Consider the following 19,830-nt stretch of genomic DNA (forward strand, 5'->3'; position numbering starts at 1 on the left):
ATATAACCAACATGTTTGAGTGACAAAAATTGGCAACTCCAAGATGTAGTATCCAAGTTGATGGTTGACATTTGACGTCTTGACATTTGCAAAATTTGATTTGAAAAACAAAACTCAATTTGTGAGGTTATTTGGCAACGTTAACGTTTGACAGATGACGTGTTAAATAGACGGTTCAAAATCTAAAATGACAATACTTAGCCAACAAATTTTGTCGGTTATTTTTCACAAACTGGGCATGATCAGTATAACGTTTAGCGTTTTACGTCATTTACCAAATAGGCGACCTAAAAACTCTCTAATATTAAAAAATATGTGTTAATCGCCAGACGAATTCAGCGGTTTTTAACACTTGCCAGACGCGAATAAATCTTTTAAATGAGTAAGAGAAAGGACACGGTGACAAAAGTATACAAATTCTCTGAAAAACAGATATTTTAAAATTTGCAATGATGTGAACTCTAAAGATATTAAAAAGCAAAATAATGTCGGATGTGGCATATTTTTATTTCGAGTATTAAAGCTAATTTGGTTTTTGAGGCCTAAGTCCAGAAATAATCCAGGTAGGAAATGGGCGGTTCGATGTACTCCTCTGGATTGACGTAAACGTCCACGATAAATAATACCATACCCATGAATATAGTTTCGACTAAGGGCACGAACCAGCGGGAATAAATCTGGAATGGAAGGGATGGGTGAGGATATAAGGACATGGGAAAAAGTGTTTCACATAATATTTTTGAGTTTTTTTAATATAATAAAATACCATACAATTGGAAAAAAGAGCGTCATAGTTGGCTTGTAAATGAAGCTTGTTGTCATTATACGGGGTGTCCTAAGCTGGATTTGCAACAAATGGGAAATTTTTTATTATTTAATTATCGAAAAAAGATTAAACGGAATTACTTCAGCATTTCCAGTAACAAAACTAAACATATTTAGTGATTACCACAGCCACTATGACATAAAGAGAAGACATGTGGCTATTTATTTCAAAAATTAAATTGTTCAAATGTCATATAATAATGGCGGTAGTTGTCATAGAACTGAGCGATTAAAAAATTATCTTAAATCATTTTTTTTCAAATAAAAATCCACTTATTTCACTAGTAAAAAGGTTTTTCAATTCGTTACTTTTTAACTATACATGTTCCTATACCTAAAAGAAATCGTTTATAAGTTATTTAATGTTTAATTTGACAACGTATACTTTTCTTGATTTTATCTAGCTTCCTTTGACATTAAGTGTCAAACAGTTAGACAATTTATTTCCATCTGTCAGAAAACGAATTATTTGAATTTCCTATATTATAAATACTGTCTGCCCCCCCTTAAGAGGTTAAAAAGTGTATTTATAAAAATATACCTCGTATTTTCGCTCTTTAGTGATATTTAATAGTAGATGTCAGTGTGATGAAAAAAAAAACAGCGCAAAGTTGGCTTGGAAATGATGATAACATACTGCTTTTTTAACAAAGTGTCACAATATGACGTTGCCAGATCTATTCTTTTACATCACTTGACGTTTTTATATCAAGAAAAATATACGCTTTAAAATTAAATCTTAAATAACTTAAAAACGATTCAGTTTAGGTATAGGAACATGTATAGTCAAAAAGTAATGAATTGAAAAGTCTTTTCACTAGTGAAATAAAAAAGTGGGTTTCCATTTGAAAAAATGATTAATGATAATTTTTTAATAGCTCAATTCCATGACAGCTGCGGCCATTATAATATGACATTCGAACAATTTAATTTTTGAAATAGATAGCCACATGTCTTCTCTTTATGGCACAGTGGCTATAGTAATCACTAAATTTGACGTTTAGGCTATACACATATTTTTGACAGGCAGTTTTTTTCATTCAAAAATTTTTTTTTTCAAAAACGGTTAATGTCAGGTATAGAGTGTTTAATATCAAAATTCATAAAATTTGTAATGTAATAAAAAATGGGGGCACCCATTCAAAATAAGAAAGTTGTTGTCAATTTCCGGAAGTGCCGCCATACATTTTCAATCGATAGATCTCGTTGTGAAACAATGATGTGCAAAAAATCTCCGATCTAGATATTGTAGTTCTCTAGAAACTTCTAATGCACGCTCAGCCTGGGACACCCTGTATACATTTTTTTCGTACAAACGACAGAATAAGACAAAATGAATCTAACAAAAATAATGTATAGTGAAGTAACTTTATTTTTCTGTTCCTCAATAAATAGTAGGTACATGAAATAATGAACATAAAATGACAGCGATCTTCATTTCATATCCATCGCTGACGCCGTTTTTTTCAATCATATTATATATGACCCTAAAGATTTATAAAGTTTAGTAATAAGAAAAAATGCAAGCTTACCACACTCGGACCGATACGTTCCAATGTCCGTCTCTTCCTCTGCTTCCTCTCCGCGCTGCTCGGCTTCTGCAACGTCAAATCCGCGTGTCTTTTATGCCGGCTGGACGGCCTGGACAACTGCGCGTTGTTCATAGCAGTTTGTTGCTGATGAGCTGTTTTGATGGACTTGATAGAGAACTCACTGCGTTTATTCGTATCAGGAGGCAGTTCCTGCAAAAAGAAAACAACGAAAATGTAATTTTATCACCTCGATTTTCATAATAATCCCAATAGACACTTGAAGAACCTACTCCAGACTCCCTGGCTTCGATTATAGCTGGGAAAGCTATGGGAGGCAATGACGCTGCTTTGGAATTGTACTGCGTGAACTTGGTCGCCGGTCTGCTCGAGTTTATACTCTTGTCCTGCTTGAGATTTCGCATAAGCTCAGCCAAGTCTTCGGCCGAGGTTACAGGGCTCTCACACTTGACTTCGTCCGTCCGAGCTTCAACTTTCACATCGTCATAATCACCTTTGGCTCGTGCGCGAGCCTGCGTAACTGAAGTCATGTCCGAAACAATTTCACAGGTAAAGAGCTATGCAGAACCAAAACAACAGTTAATAAAAATATCAAATTTGTGTTTTATAAACTCGAACCGTATCGTCGTCCGGATCTTTCTTGACCTCGTCCTTGAAATCGTGCTGGCTGATCCAGTTCTGGACTCTGGAGAAGCTCTGCGGCGAGATGCTGTCGCAGTCGTCCAAATAAGCCATGCTCAGTTTGTCCCGTCTTTTTGCTCCATAAAAAATCGCGTTTTGCGGCCTGAATTTTTGTCTTCTTGTCGAATCGTTACACTTCCCGTGACATTTCCTTTTGAAAGGTGTGGACTTGACACCTAGAGCGTCGATTATCTGCAGGTCGGCGCAGGTGAGAGGTACAGGTATTTTTTCTGGGGTCTCTCTAAACTTACGTAAATTACAGGATCCTAAATTGACGCGTGCGCCGTTAAAGTGTAAACTATTACTGGTGCTCTCGATTTTCGAACTATAGTTACTGGCCGAATGTATGTCTTTATTGAGGAATATTTGTTCGACTTTTAAATTCTCCTCGTTTTCAACTAACTGAGGTAATTTCTCAAACCTTCGACCGCTGAAACGCTTAGACACACAACTTCTTGAAGTTATTTTAACTAGATTCAAAGACGACTTAAACTCTACGTTTTGTAAAGTAATTTTATCTTTACTAGTTCGTTGTATAATCTGAATTTTTATAGACTTCCCGCTAGTACTAGGGCAAAGATTCACTTCATCTTTGAGATCAACAACTTCAGATTTTACGCTTTGAATCTTAGGTACATTCTCTACGATTTTTGAATTAGATTGACACGGCTTCGCTAATAAAGACTTAATCTGTGCCTTTTTCGTACTAAGGTGCCTCCTTATAATTTGTAAAGGATTGAAATATTTTAGACCTAACGAACTTTTAAGTGTTTTCATTTTCGCTTTGGACCTTAAATGGTGCCTCTGAAGTTGGTGGGGAGAATTTTCAATAGAAGCGACAAAAAATGTTTGAGACTGAAGCAAAGGTCGATATCTTTTCATTGGTTTGTCCTCCTTTGAACTTTTGTGCTCTAATTTGTCTTGCTGCTCGCTTAATTTTTCATCTGTACTTTCTGGTATAATAGACAACTTAGTTTTCTTCAATTTAATTTTTCTTTTCGGCATTAAGTTAACTGAAACTGCGACATTTCTTGATTCAATTCTCTTCACGTTCTTCTGACTTCCATTTTCCAACAGCTGAAGGTGTTTCTTCTTTTTTGTACAGTGATCTAGATCGGCGTAAGTTAAATCTATTTGGGGCGATGTTAAGTGACCTTTTTTACGCGATTCTTTGTCATCAAGAATACTTTTTTCGCTTGTAGACTTTGCCAATCGGGAAATTTCACGTTTTACTGATCTTTTCTTCAAGATTTCTTTGCTAGTTGTCAAGTCGTCGTGACTTAAGTGCGCCGAAGTTTTTTGGAGTGTAGGAATTGAGCTCTGATTAGTTGGTTTCGTAGATAAGGGTTTAATTTTCTACAATAATGCTGGTTTTTAAGGAGCAACTAATAGTGAAGTGGCTCAGTGGCGTACTTCCCTAACCCAATAACAATTAAAAATATTTTCAAATTCCTGGCACTTATGGCTGGTAGAACCAGTTTTACCAAATTTGCTTATTTTAAATAAAACTACCTATACAGGGTGTCCCAATATTCCGTGGACATAGAACTATTACGTATTTTTGGTACGTAATTTACCTCTATACAAAAGTGCTTCGTTTGTCCGTTAGAGAAAGAAACACATTTTTTAAAAGATTTCAAGAATCTATATTCTGATTTGAATGAGATATGTCACCTATGTTTGTCTAGGGGCTTTAACATTTCAGTTACTGCAAAAAAACACGAGAAAAGATACGAGAAGGGTCAAAATCACTCACACTAGAGGTGGGAATTCTAGTTCCTTGGGAGGAACTAGTTCCTTAGTTCTAGTTCCTCCAGAGGAATAGTTCCTTGAACTAGGTCTTTAGTTCACAATAGTTCACGACTAACATTGACATCCCCATTGCTTGTTAATGGGATTCGTTGTCAGAAGATAAAAAAAAATTAAAAAAGTAACTCAAATCAGAGTTGAAAAAACAAATCAATTGGAGCAAATATTACGAAAAATTGCATTTTTTCTCACTTCAAGCTTTTTGTTTTTGTCTAAAAATTCAGAATATCTACTTCGTTTTATAAGATATTTCTTAATTTTAGGGACCTAAAGTGAACCATTCCCGTAAAATATTTAAAGAACAAACTAAAAATCAAAAACAGTATCCACGACAATTTTCTCTGGTAATTACGCTGGCTGTGGCAATAGACAAGGCCGAATCCATCGTCGTCGCCTTGTATTATATCTCGGATCTGCCGACTGAATAGATTCCCGTTAACTAGCCTTTTAATTATTTCCTCTAGGTCCGGATCCGAAAACATACGGCTGGCACTCCCCACGCCTGCCTAGCATCAACCGCGCTGGCCGATCCGTACGTAAACTAGTCTTTTATTTAGTTCCTTCAGGTCCGGATCCGATAACATACGTGTGGCAAAAATTATTTCTCCAAAGCTGAATTCCAAAAAATATTTTTTTGTCACAATCAAATTATGAAGGTGCATAAAATGTGGAAATAAGGAATTTTATGTTAGTATCACAAATTATATTGACGATAAGCTGCATAAAAAGCCTAAAAAATTAATCATTTTTAAATTAATTAACGTTTGAGTTTATCTTGATTGATGCCCTCTAATGGACAAACTAAGCACTTTGTATAAAGGTAAATTATGTGCAATTAACTTATTTTGATCCAAAAAATATGTAGTTTTCCTATATTCACGAAATATTAGAACTCTCTGTATATTCTGTAGGTCTGCTTTGGAAAAATAAATTCTTTAAAAAAATCACAAAAACTATACGTAGCACGTTGTGGCGTTTTTTTACAAGAGACAAAAAAAATGTAGTAAATACTAAAAGCACCATTTTACGAAAAGAAAATCAGTTGTCGGTGGAGTCGGAAAATATTTATACTGTTACGAATTCCGTGGGTCCACTATTTAAACTCACGATAAAATACTTAACGAATTTATTTGTTTCACTCTGTACACAACTTATACTATTTACAACACAACTTATGCAACTACTATTACTCTAACGGTATTTCGCGGTATTTTCAAACTTCAGACTTAGACTTCAAACTTCAAACTTTAAACTTGTCCAACTGTCAAAGCGCGGGCCTTATATACCCCCTGGCGGTTGTTTCTAGATTTTTCTAAAGAGTTCTATAATTTTCTTTACTTTCTGGCGAATGCGCCAGGTTCCTCAATGCACATTGCGATTTTTTAGCAGTATGCAGTTATGCAACCAGTAATACACCTTGACATTGCCCCCTTCTCAAATTTGATCGTCCCGATCAAGGTTTCCTGTCTGGTATCTCTTCAATCGATCCAGATGAACTACTTTCATCTTACTTCTAGGGCTGCGATGAATCCGGTACACAACATCATTTATCCTCTTGATGACTGTATAAGGACCTTCCCATGCTGGAGTTAACTTTGGGGACCTTCCTTTCTTGCGCTGTGGGTTATACAACCATACCCTATCGTCCTGTTGAAATCCCGTAGAATTAGCTCTGAGGTCGTAATGAGCTTTCATCCGGTCACTGGCTAGCGCAATCTTACTTCTAACGGCCTTATGAATGTCCAATAATCTTTCCTTCCTAGCGATTCTTTCGAACGACAGTCCAACGCTATCCTGTTCCATTTCTTCCCCAGATCGAGTACTTGGTCTTTGTCTAGCTGCGCAAATCTTACAACGTTGACACCATTTCTTAACATCTTCGCAATAATCCACCCAGTAAAAACGGTCTCTCAGCTTACTCAAGGTCTTGTTTACTCCAAGATGGGCTCCAGTTTTACCACCGTGAATTTCTTCCAATACCTGGGTGACTTTCTTCCTTGGTACCAGTAACTGAGTTGTTACTGTCCTGCCATCCGCACTTTCCCACGTGCGCTTTATCAATCCATTCTCAATCACCAGTGAATTCCACTGAGCCCAGAGAGCTTTGAAAACCAGCCCTCTGTCCGCAATATCCTGCCACGGTGGTTTCTCGCCGTTATCTTCCTTGAGTCGTAGTATTGCTCCGATGTCTGGATCTTCCATTTGATCTTTCTTCAACTGTATCGTCGTCCATTGTTCGTCAGTTCTCAGTTTAAAATTCCTTACTCTGATAGTGCTTTCGCGATGTTTCTTTTTCTTGCCCAAGGACGCTCGTCGTCGATCTGGCTCGTTGTCGATAATATATACCCGTCCTACACGGCACTCAAGGGTTTTCTCCATTTTCCCGAACACAGTCTTCTTGGTATCACCAGGTATCATCACAATTTTCGATGATCTTTCTTCCATATTTCCTGGTCTCTTCTCTTTAGATACAGAAAATTCCTCATTTCCGATTTTCAGGATGTTTCTGTGGTGATCAAACGAAAAACCATGTTGACTGATCACATCCATACCCATGATAAAATCATCTTCAATGTCTGCCACTAAAATGCTATGACGAAACTTCAAATTCCCTAACTCCAATTCCATGAAAGCCTCTCCCCGTACAACGGCCATTTCCCCCGTAACTGTACGTAAATACACTCTTCTTCTAAGAGGCATCATCTTCAATCCTTGCACTGAGTTAGTCCGCACCAACGATACCATAGCGCCTGTGTCCACAGTCATTCGAATTCTTCTACCATTGACCTTCCCGTTGATCACCAAACTGTCAGCGGTTTTTCCTAGACTCCTAACGGAAAACATCCTAGGGGCTCTGTTTTCTTCAGCCAATACTCGCTCATTAGTGTTGATTTCCTGGTGCCTATGTTCTCTCGATGGTAAACGGAATCGCATTTGGACGCGGCAATCCCGTTTGATGTGGCCATTCCTGCCACATCTATAGCAACTTATGTCCTGGGATCTTCCGATGTGCCGATGTTCTCTTAATGATGAACGGAATGGCATTTGGATGCGACAATCCCGTTGGATATGGCCATTTCTGCCACATCTATAACACCTAATATCCTGGGATCTTCTCTGGTTCTCTGTCTGGGTGTTGTTGACTCTCTTGTTCACTAGTAATTCACATAGTTTATTAAGCATCTCCTCCAAACGTATGTGAGAACTCTTTGGCTGTTCCTCAACCGATACCGAGCCTATCTTCGGTTTAGGAATGGCGCTAAATGCAGCTTCTATTTCCAGCGCCCTGACGAGTACTTCGCTGCTGGTAGAAAATCGGGATATTTGCAGCGCCCTCTGTAATTCGTTGTCCCTCAGTCCGCTGATAAAGCACTGAGCAGCGAGTTCCTCCCTAAATCCTTCCGGTGCTTCAGGATACGCTAGGTGTACCAGCCGACGTAAGTCTGCTTCAAATTCCTGCAGACTCTCTCCGGACCTCTGCAGGCGTGTCTTGATCTGGGCCTGGTAAAGTTGACGTCGATGTTGATCGCCATATCTTCTGTCCAATGCAGCAACCAAGGTTTCGTATTCCTGCTGTTGGGCTACAGGAATAGTTTGCAGCAGTTCCAGGGCAGGGCCGCGAAGCGCGATGACAAGTGCCGCTGCTTTCTCCTGGTCAGTCCATCCGTTGGCAGCGGCGGCTGCTTCAAACTGACGGTGGTACATTATCCATGTCGTTTGTCCATCGTAGGTCGGGGCCGTAAGGTTCGCTGTTCCTTGAACGCCAGGTGTCTTTACTTGTACCTTGGTCTTCTGTAGGTCCATCTCCAATCTTTCTATCTTCTGCTGAAGGCGTTCCTCAAGATCTTCTACGGCTTCTTGAAAGTGGTTCTGCTGTTCCTGGCAACGTACTTCCAACATTGCTTGTTGCTGTTCCCCCAAGCTTTTCTGAAGTCGAATTTCTTGATTTTCTAAAGTTTTCTTAAGACGGTCCTGATCTTCTTGTCTTTCTTTCTGGCGGCGCGTTTCTATATCTTCTAAAATTTCCCTCCATTCATTTTTCTGACGAATTTCTAAATTACCCAGTATTTTCTCAAGCCGGTCCTGTTCTTCTTGTTTCTCTTTCTTTTGACGGGCTTCTAAACCTTCTAACATTTTCTCTTGATTTTCCATAAGTATTTTCTGTAGATGGTCTTGTTCCTCTTCTTTCTCTTTTCGCAACCTCTCTTGTTCTTCTGCCTTTTCTCTTCTCATATTCTCCATAAAATCGCCCAATAATTTGCTTACTTCCTCCATTTTCTTCGCCTGCTCCCCTTGTACCAACCATAAAAATACTCTAATTCGGTCTAAAAATCTTCCAATCCACTTAATTTCTTCTTAAAATCCTCTTGAATCGCACTTCCGACACCAATTGTTACGAATTCCGTGGGTCCACTATTTAAACTCACGATAAAATACTTAACGAATTTATTTGTTTCACTCTGTACACAACTTATACTATTTACAACACAACTTATGCAACTACTATTACTCTAACGGTATTTCGCGGTATTTTCAAACTTCAGACTTAGACTTCAAACTTTAAACTTGTCCAACTGTCAAAGCGCGGGGGCCTTATATACCCCCCTGGCGGTTGTTTCTAGATTTTTCTAAAGAGTTCTATAATTTTCTTTACTTTCTGGCGAATGCGCCAAGTTCCTCAATGCACGTTGCGATTTTAGCAGTATGCAGTTATGCCACCAGTAATACACCTTGACAATACAAAATTTGTGTAAGGGTGCGGGTAGTTTTCACCCTTCCCGTACTTTTCTGGATTTTTTTGAAAGCCAAATGTTAAAGCACTTAGCAATACAACATAGACACACAAAATCTCATTCAAAACGGAATGGCGGTTCTTAAAATATTTGAAAAAGTGTTTATTTTTTTTTTGTTTGATGTCCTCTAGCGCACAAACAAAGCAGTTTTGTATAGAGGTAAATTGTGTCTAATGAACTTATTTTGGTTCCAAAAATACGTAGTAGTTCTATGTCCACGGATGGTACACCCTGTATATTTTGCGACTTTTGTCATTTTCATAATACAAAATGAATTTAGAACTGGAGGTTAGATATAAAATAAGCAAATTGGTAGTCACTTTTCTTAGGACTTCTTGGCACTTAGTTTAACAAGTGCCAAGAAGTCCTAAACCTTAAAAATTAACATTTTTAAGATTAAGGACTTCTTACTTTGTTAAATGATATTCTAAAAACTTTAAATAAAAAGGTTGCCCGAAAAACTCTGTATGTTAAAAATCTTAAATTAACTATGTTATTCTCAAATTCTTCAGGAATCATGGTTTAGGCAAGAAAGAACTGAACCTCTTCATTTGCTAAAAAACAACCCTAAAAACGAACTTACCAATTTCGGATGTTTGATGTGCGGTATTTCCCCTCTGAACGTATCGTACACTTGAGTGAGGTAAGTAGTCATGGCTAGGTAATCTTGAGTATTGGTAATTTCCTCGCCGGTCATGAACGGCGGTATGCCCAGGTCTTTTTCCAGGATGTCCATAGCGTGCTGATTGCACTGGCCCGGTTCGTTGTCTTTGATTGCACTGTAGTCCAGGAGATCGGGTCGGTAATGGTGAATGATTGCACTGAGGGCTTTGCCCCCTTGGAACACCGAGGGGATGTCGGTGATGGTGATGTCATCGTGGTCTCGAAGTTGATGGGACAGCCAACTTAGTAGGACCTCGTTGTCCACTCCACCTGGTAGAAATCAGTTCAAAATGAAAAAAGACATTAGTGGATTAACTTAATTAATTACTTATAGATTTAAATTTAATCTCTGTAAATTTAAACAAACACAATAAACGGATAGATATGTTTCAAGAATATCTAAAATAACAGGTTGAAATAATGCTATTACGAAAAAAAAAATATATATTATATATTAGAGTTTAAAACAGTGCGGCGCCGCACAGTGTAACGAAATTGGGAAATGTGGGACATTAGCCCATAAAACAAAAAATTTAATTCATCAAGTTTTTTTATATAGATGGATAAAGGACATCCCAGAGCCCCACCATGTGAGATATTTCTTGAGTTGACCTCTTAGTCGGGAAGTTATGGCGGGTTAAAGTTATGGTTTTCTTAATTTACCAAATCTGTACAAAAATTTCATACAATGAAATTTATTATTTTCAGAAGTTTCCTTGTGTTGTTCAATTCCAACAATTTTTTCCGTAAAGAGAGGTCTTTTACTAACAACAAACCTGAACAAAATGTCCCAACTTTTTTAAGTCTAGTTTCTACATGTTTATTATGCCTTTCAAAAAAACGCTTACATTCGCGCAAGGTTATATATACAAAATATCATAGAGTGAACCTTCTAGTATAGTGTTACATATAAATTTCATCCACCTAGATCCGAATCTGGAAGAAAAAAATAAATTTCTTCGGCAATAATTACGTTTTCCATTGATTCGACCGTAGTTTTTATCCGTAATTTTTTGTGCTATAATTTCTTTATTGAAAAAACTATACACTTGTTATGAACATACTGAATGCTATTTTAGGGGCGAGGAACCATCCTTACATTGGGGTGGGGGACAGTTTATAACAATTCAGAAAATCTCAACACTGGAGAAAAATTACTCAAGAGAATATTTTTTCAAACCGGCAAAATTTTCTTCGATGTATTTAACACTCCACCCTCAATGCTGCATCATTGTTGGTGCCAAACTATTGAAGATATATTGCACAACTTATTGATATATTCAGATCCTCTACTTTCACATCTGCGACCAAAGCACTCTAAAAATAAAAAAGTAGACTTGTTTCCGGAAGCGAAAGAGCTCTTGTATATGGATGGAGAAGAAATTGAGAATGATTTTGAAGCATGTTTTATGTAAGTGCCTTACGTATTATGTTATTTTGGAATAATATACACCCCACATAAATTATCGCATCACTTATTAATTTGGAAAACTGCAAAGTATTCTTAAATTCTCTTGGTTAACAATAATCTCAAAAGTTATTTGCATTAATAGCAACTTGTTAAGGAATAGAAAGTATATTATAACTCAGGCAGACCTTAGATTTAAGTTTTTCACATAAAAATGTTTGAAGCGTTTCAAGAATAAATACTACGAAAAATATAAGTGTTGCGAATTTTTTTCTGAGGTGTGTATTATGGTTTCCTTTGTTGAAGTTGAATACGTTTTTTTCGCATATTATCATATTATTTAATATTGTTAAATGATATTTGCCACTTGTGTCGTTCTCTTTGAGTTTTGCAGTCTTATCTAATTTATCCCTGATTATTTGAGTATTTAGTAATGTTGATTGAGTTTTGACATATTAGCGGGAGATAAATTATTGTTCGACAGTAATTTCATAACGTCTTTGGTCCATAAGAGCTATAAACTCTTCGTAAATAAAAAAATATACCTGTAAAGTGCTTTTATAAAACTTCGTATTTTTTTTGACCTTCCATTACGCCTTTTTTATTCTTTTCGCCCTGTAGCAAAAATTCCTAGTCTATTATTTAATTTCTGACAAAAAAATGTCAGCAAGAATAGTTATAACTGAAGAAAAATGCCAATGTCCCACTATTTTAGTTTTCGTTACACTGTGCGCCGGCGCGCGGTGCGACGGTCATTGTGTTATTAATTTGGCTATTAACCATATAGTCTTTAAATATATTTGGTTTTGTTTGAAGACGACGAGACTTGGGTCAAAAATAGGTACAGGTGGAAACGGGATAAAATAAAGACACGCAAAAAATGAATAATAATTTTAGCTCTTCTATGCTTGGTAAGGTAAATATAAAAACTCAATTAAATTTGACTTAACGTGATGTTCTAATTAAACATAATGATGCGGATAAAAATTAATGTTTTAAATAAAATTATTAATTGTATTAGGTTTTTGGTAGCATTTGGGTTAGACTTAAGAGGTCATGATGAAAATAAAAATTAGAAAAATAGAGGCATATTTAAGGACCTCGGGAATTTTAGCGGTAAAAATTAAACTTCCGGAACTTAAATTACAAACTACTGAGAAGTGGGGGTGATGTCTGTCCAATAAGTCGGGGAATATTTCGACAGACGAATTAAAAAGATGGACATTTCGCACTGTCATTTATGTTCTAGAAGAACGAACTTTATATAGAGTACTGGATTTAAAAAAAAAAATTCTAATTTTTTTTTCACTTTAAGCAAAATTCAGTTAAGATTAAAAGTTTCGCAGTTCTTATAATATAAGTAATTTTTTGTCATGCATGAATTTAAGACTGTAAAGTAAAAAGTAACAATTTACATCAAATTATGAGAAAAGCTCTAGGTATTTTACAACTGGATTAGAAACCAACGGAATCAACCAGTGGCTTATATTTGTAACCCAATTTGCGTAATTACCAAAAAACCACTATTGAAAATGGCCATATCTAACTATATCAAGAACACTTTACATCTTTATCCAGTATTTATTTGACGTTATCTAACTCAAATAATGCTCAAATACAAAAATTATGGTTATTTTAGGGGTTATTCTCGTAAAAAATAAATTAATGTATTTATCTAAATTCTATTATCTATATATAGATAATAGATATATGACAGATCATCTATATAATTCTATATTCTATAATATACCACTCGGTACATATCATGTCAAGTCCTAGAAAAACCTACACATATTATTAAAAAAAAATTACCTCTTCTTCGTTTTTTCGATACATGGTCGTGCTTAGTATTGGCATCCAAGGAGGCCCTTTTCATTTTCTCCACGCTTTCCGGGTTGTCTGTATCGTACAAACACACAGTTTGGTGGGGTAAAACGACAGTCTTGTTTAGATTTGGATACCTAATAAAAATAATTCGCTTATATAAACATGTAGGAATTTAACACACAGTTTAAAATTTCTTAAATGTTAAAAACCATATTTCTAATATTACTAGTTAAGATATTTACCTAGTAGCAGGATCCAGAGTATACGCTTTCCAGTCTTTGTTCAAATTGTCAGGAGTGGTTTGAGCTAGTAATCGATAGATGGACTCCCTTTCGGCCAAAACGTCGAGGGGAGTCATCAGACCCGTACTGTAACTTCTGATCGCCCACGCTGCGTCCAAGGACGAGAGGAAACCTCTAGCGCAGCCGGACCCTGTAGGCCAAAATGGCTAAAAACAAAAAAAAATATTAAAGTAGCTAAGATATATAATTAATATAATTTGTTTTCCAATTTTTAATGATAATGTATGATTTTATTATCTAATGGTATTCAAAACTTACCTCAAGTAGACTGTCACCAACAAGGATCATAAGAAGTCGATGTCCGTTCCGTTCAACGACCTTGGATGCATACTCTGCCGCGTACATCGAAGTGAAATCGAACATTGCTACGTCTGGTAATCCGTAGTGGTTTACGGCGAATTCCAGGTCGGGCATTTGGTAGTTCGTACTGAAATCGGCCGCCTCGCGAGCGTATTGGTGCAGCTTTTCCCTGTTTACGTTATCAGGAGCTAGAAGCTTCTCAGTATCAGCCAAATCCTATGTTTGATTTGGAACAAAACAGTTCAAATGAAAGTTAAAATATTATGACTTATTATCATAATATAATAATAATAATTATAATATTACAATTAAAAATAAAAAACAATGATTTTCATTGCAATAGCATCTTTCTGTGTCCTGAGCAATCTAAATAATGAGACTACAAGTGTCCCATTTTGGTTGTAAATTAGGGTTATCTCGCTTATTAGCTTGAACCCACACAGAAAAAGCAAAACAGTCTTAACCCACGGCCAGCGTTTTTTGCGTTTTTAGCGTGAAGCGTCTTTAGTGACTAAAACAAAATAACAGGATTATATAGGAGTGGCCACACCAAGAGCGTGTAGCGTTCGGCGTGTCTCGCAAAAAACGCAAATGAAAACAAATCAGTTTCTGTAGCGTCTTTAGCGTTTTCTAAGATGAGACCCCGTCATAGGCGGACGTTATATTTAATAATACAATAAAAATAAATTAAATAGTATGCATTTTTTTTTTCATTTTAGGGTATTATCTAAAAATATTTTTATAAAGAACATCTACTCTTTAGGAAGATTCCATTAAATTCAACAATTTGAAGGAAATGTTTGAAAAAGTATAGTTTGAAATGTTGAAAAAGTAATAAATTAAAGGAATATTTTCTTACGCGTAAAAAACAAACAGAAACAAATAGTTTTTGACGGGTAAAAAATAATTTTTTACGTGTAACAAATAGTTTTTTTACACGTAAAAAATATATTTTTTGGGTAAAAGAGTTTTTTACTAGAAACAATAAGTTTTTGACGCGTAAAAAATAGTTTTTTACGTGTAACAAGTAGTTTTTTACACGTAAAAAATATGTTTTTTTGCGTAACAAAAGTTGTTTTACCAGAAACAATAAGTTTTTGACGCGTAAAAAAATAATTTTTTACATGTAACAAATAGTTTTTTACACGCAAAAATATTTTTTTTGGGTAAAAAAGTTTTTTTTACCAGAAACAATAAGTTTTTGACGCGTAAAAATTAGTATTTTATGTGTAAAAAACTATTTGTTACTTACTTATAAAATACTATTATTTTATGTGTAAAAAACTATTTGTTACTTACTTACTTTGTTAATATTATTTTTTGCGTAAGAAAGGTTTTCACCCGAATCAATAAGTTTTTGCTGCGTAAAAAAAGAGTTTTTTACGTGTAACAAATAGATTTTTACACGTAACAAATAGTTTTATACGCGTAAAAAATTGTTTTTTACGTGTAACAGTTTTATTCGCGTAAAATAAAATAGTTTTTTACGTGTAACAAATGTTTTTTTATTCGTAATAATTTGATTCACTTTTACAAAATTTGTATTAAAATATCAATATTTTTGATAAACACATGGACTGCTCACAAATACACGTCGCGCGTCGCGTCACTACGTATTTCTAAGCCGTTAACACGTTTCGTTAGAACGAGCTCGTGTGTCAGGGCCGTCTCACTAGCTCGTATGCCACGGCTTTGAATTTTTACTCCCAGCGCGCGTAAAGGATTTTCACTCCAAAATGTTTCATAAATCATGTCCTAAAATTGCATTAGCAACTGGAGATATTTACTATTCTATTATATAATTATAATTATTTATTATATTATATTATAATTATATCAAGTACTAACCACAACACTACAACATAAAAAACTATAGACATAAAAACTAAAATTCGTAAAATAATTGGCAAATAATAATAATTATTTTTACACACACCACTGGCATTAGCAGTAGATTGTGTTTGTCTCCGAATATATGCCCCAGCCCGTCCACAATTCAATCCCAACATCTTTTATCTTCGTCTCTTCAACGCTAACGGCGCCGATCTCGCCTATCTATTTCTCACAGGATTGATTGTTGGACGGGCCGGGAATCCACGAGCTTGCGACGTTACTAATTGACATATTGATAGAAACTGCAGACCTGCCGCGTCTTTTGCATGTTTTTAATGGACACAAATCGAAAAAAGCGCTTAAAACGGTAAAATCGCAAAAAGCGCTTGAGACGCAAAAAACGCAAAACGCTTTCTGTGTGAAGGTGTTTTCATGTGATGCTTTAATATAAATTAAATTAGCTAACGAACACTGATAAGTCGTGAGCGTTAAGACAGATTTAGGCTCGTTTAGTCACAGTCAGGCTGATGAACGTCGAGCGCTGGATCTTCAAAGATTAAATCCTTCTTGCTCGAGACGTTTCTGACTAAACCAGTTTTGCTATTTCTGTGTGCGCAGAACCTTAGTGAAGATAGAACATTGCGGTTTAACATACTATGCTACTTTTTTGTAAAACTAAACATTCCGCACTCAAAACTGTCATGTCCCTATTAGTTTCCATGAAACAGGTTATTCAAAAATGTTGCAATTTCAGTTCCCTCTCATATTTCAGTTGACTGACGTCTTATCAAAGAGGAAGAATCAGATTCTTATAGAATTTAATGACTGTACTGATTTTTTTAAATAGACACCCTATACAGGGTGGTCCGAACTGTATTCCGGAAACTTTGGCAGCATATTCTGCAGATAAAAATAAGTAAAAAAGTTCCTATAAACGTATGTCCTAAGTTGCTTAGTTTCGGAGATGCAGGGTGTAGAAGTCTCATTTTTATTTCGATTCTTTCCAAGTAATTTCTGAAGTAACGTCAATATTTGGATGAAAATTGGTGTCTGGGTTTGAAGAGTGATAACTTTTCGTCCATACCCGTATAAAACTACTGATTAAAAAATATACATTTACGACATTTTTTACGTAAAAAAAGTCTCTTGGTCAAAATCGCTACGAGTAATGGTTCTCGAGATATTTGGAATCGACATTATAAATACCTGTCATCATTGACATAAATTAAACATGTTGACTATAGTTATTACACTGAAATCATAAATTTGAAATATTTTTGTGCCAAAAGTTCAACAGAAACTGTTTTATCGTCATTTTTTTCAAAGAAAATTTTTTTATCATTTCGGTCAAATAACTATCTACTACTCGGCATGCCGCATGTTTATTTTTTGTCAATAATGTATTGACTATTTCCTTTCTAAATATCTTAAGAACGGTTGCCCGTTGCAATTTTTACCAAGAGACATTTTTTACGTGAAAAATCACGAAAATGTATATTTTTTCACTCGACAGTTTTATACAGGTACGGACGAAAAGTTATTACAATTCAAAGCAGTTAAAACACATGTAGGTGGCGCTCCCTACAAACAGGGGTCATATTGACATCAAAATCAAATTTCTCATGTCAAAAAACTTCCAGACACCAATTTTCATCCAAATATTGACGTTACTTCAGAAATTACTTAGAAAAAATCGAAATAAAAATGAAACTTCTACACCCTGTATCTCCGAAACTAAGCAATTTAGAACATACATTTATACGAACTTTTTTACTTATTTTTATCTGCAGAATATGCTCCCGAAGTTTCCGCAATACAGTTCGGACCACCCTGTATATTCATTTCATTTCATAGCCAACGCTGACGCCGTGTAAAAGTAGTGTAGGCTAGGCTTAATAATTTATTAGTTTTGTTTAACGTCGCCAATAAAAGTTATTATTAAAATAAGTTATAAAAATTATTTCATAATACAAATATCAGATACGCTACTAAAACAGAACCAATTGTAGAATAGATAATAAATAACATAAAATAAGCTCAGGAAAGACAAACAAATCAGAAAACTTTCAAATCAAATTCAAATGTTTCCATTGAAGCCTCAAACAGAATTGTTTCAAGGATGGGATTATACTCCTTCCTTAATTTTTTTTATTGAAAGCCTCCAATAAAGATTAATAACCTTACCTGTTTGATAACGCCTTTCTCCAACAGACTGGCTTTCTTCGCCGTCATGACAAAATAATGCGTATCGTCTTTGTAATACACAATATTCTCTAGGTCGATGCGGGTACCCTCCTGTAGGTCTTTGAAAAACTTTTGATTGAAAATGAAAGCCACCCCACTGATTTCCTCCACCCTGGCTTCCGCTTCCGTCTTTTTGTTGATGAAATTTGCGGTTATGGCTGCAAGACGTCGAAAAATAATATTTTTAAGAAAAAATAGTAGCTACAGAGAAATCAATAAAATTGGGCGCTTTTAATTAATTTCTAATTACTAAACGTTCTCTAACCCAGTGTGAGTACATATTATCAAAGCAAAACCTTTGAAGGCGGGTAAAAGGACAAATAACTCACAATCTTTAAGTTGTTTAATTTAAATTTTAATGCTTCAAAAAAGCAAGGGGGGCGACATGTTTCGGGAATTTAAACTATTCCCATCATCAGGCCCAAAAGACAAAAGTCAACCTAGGAAGTACAACCACTCGAAAGAAATAAAATTAGTTAGAGCTGTTAACATTTACACAACTCTCTCATTGTAATTATAAATTGTATAACTCTTCAAGAAGGAAGCCTTTCGTTGTAATATCAAATAAATGTCTATATCATAATTTCCAGACCATATTATTTCAATTTTATATTTTCATTTTTGACGAGAATGATCGTTCGTCTTAAAAGATTGTGAGTTATTTGTCCTTTTACCCGCCTTCAAAGGTTTTGCTTTGATAATTTCTAATTAATAAAAATTCGTTTGAAACGTCGGCGTCGGGCGCACTGTTCCTTTTTTTATAATCTTTATATGCTGGTTAATAAAAGACAGTACGCTGACGCATTAAACCTTCGCCAATTTGTCACAATTCGCTCATTGCAGAACTTTATTCCAAACTAAACTGCCGAGCGCGGAGATCGCTTTATATATCGCTACGGATCTTAATGCAATTTCTATTCTAAAACTATGTCGAATTCTTTTGTCTTCCAAAAACTTCCGTTGTCTAAAAGACGGCACGCTACTCAATTCCCGAAAGATGTCACCACGCTTCTTTACAATGTAAACACGTTTAGTGGATTTTCACTAGTGATGGGAAAAACCGATTAATTTCAATAATCGAGTACTCGAGTATCAAGCGATTGCAATAACCGAGTGATCACTCGAGCGAAATATCGCTCGTATTTAAAAATACGGTGTTTTGTCCGTCGCATGTTGTAAGTACTCGTTAACGCCAAGCGCCAAGCAGTAAGCTGCGTGCGCAGGGTACAAATTCTTTCGGTAATGAACGGCAAGTAGTAAGCGGCGAGCGATTCGCTTGATTTAATTAATTTCGAAGCATTGTCGATGTAGGTCGAAAAATTTTGTCCCTCAGATACGCAACGGATAAATATACCGGGTGCGTCTCTAAAGTGGCTCACCCCTATAACTTTTTTATTTTTTCAGATTCAACGAGATTTGGTATGTTAGTATATGACATAAATTAGGATTGATTGATATATTCAGTTGTTTTCGGTTACTTCCGGTTTCACCGGAAATGACTACAACTTTTGATTTCTAAATCGCACCCTCGGTATTTTTTTACTTTATTCGGTAGAAAATGACACTCTGAATAGAATGACATATCACATGTCAAC

At 35.6% G+C, this 19,830-nt stretch overlaps 1 protein-coding gene across 8 annotated transcripts in view; it reads right to left on the minus strand.

Annotated features, from left to right (window-relative positions):
• Positions 1 to 19,830, minus strand: part of LOC115880586 (F-actin-monooxygenase Mical-like) — a 170,200-nt gene that overhangs the window by 30,683 nt on the left and 119,687 nt on the right. For 6 of the 8 annotated variants that reach the window (XM_030897849.1, XM_030897852.1, XM_030897850.1 and 3 more), the window contains 8 exons: positions 18,176 to 18,393; positions 14,117 to 14,374; positions 13,799 to 14,004; positions 13,542 to 13,690; positions 10,242 to 10,591; positions 2,994 to 4,412; positions 2,648 to 2,932; positions 2,358 to 2,567 (listed from right to left, as the gene is read on the minus strand). In XM_030897849.1, coding sequence (XP_030753709.1) covers positions 2,358 to 2,567; positions 2,648 to 2,932; positions 2,994 to 4,412; positions 10,242 to 10,591; positions 13,542 to 13,690; positions 13,799 to 14,004; positions 14,117 to 14,374; positions 18,176 to 18,393 — 3,095 coding nt within the window. The remainder of the gene's footprint in view (positions 1 to 2,357; positions 2,568 to 2,647; positions 2,933 to 2,993; positions 4,413 to 10,241; positions 10,592 to 13,541; positions 13,691 to 13,798; positions 14,005 to 14,116; positions 14,375 to 18,175; positions 18,394 to 19,830) is intronic. The other 2 variants (XM_030897851.1, XM_030897853.1) reach the window with 2 other exon arrangements.

This window comes from Sitophilus oryzae, unplaced genomic scaffold, assembly GCF_002938485.1.
Source record: "Sitophilus oryzae breed Bouriz unplaced genomic scaffold, Soryzae_2.0 scaffold_1639_pilon_pilon, whole genome shotgun sequence".
NCBI classification, from domain to species: Eukaryota; Metazoa; Arthropoda; class Insecta; order Coleoptera; family Curculionidae; genus Sitophilus; species Sitophilus oryzae.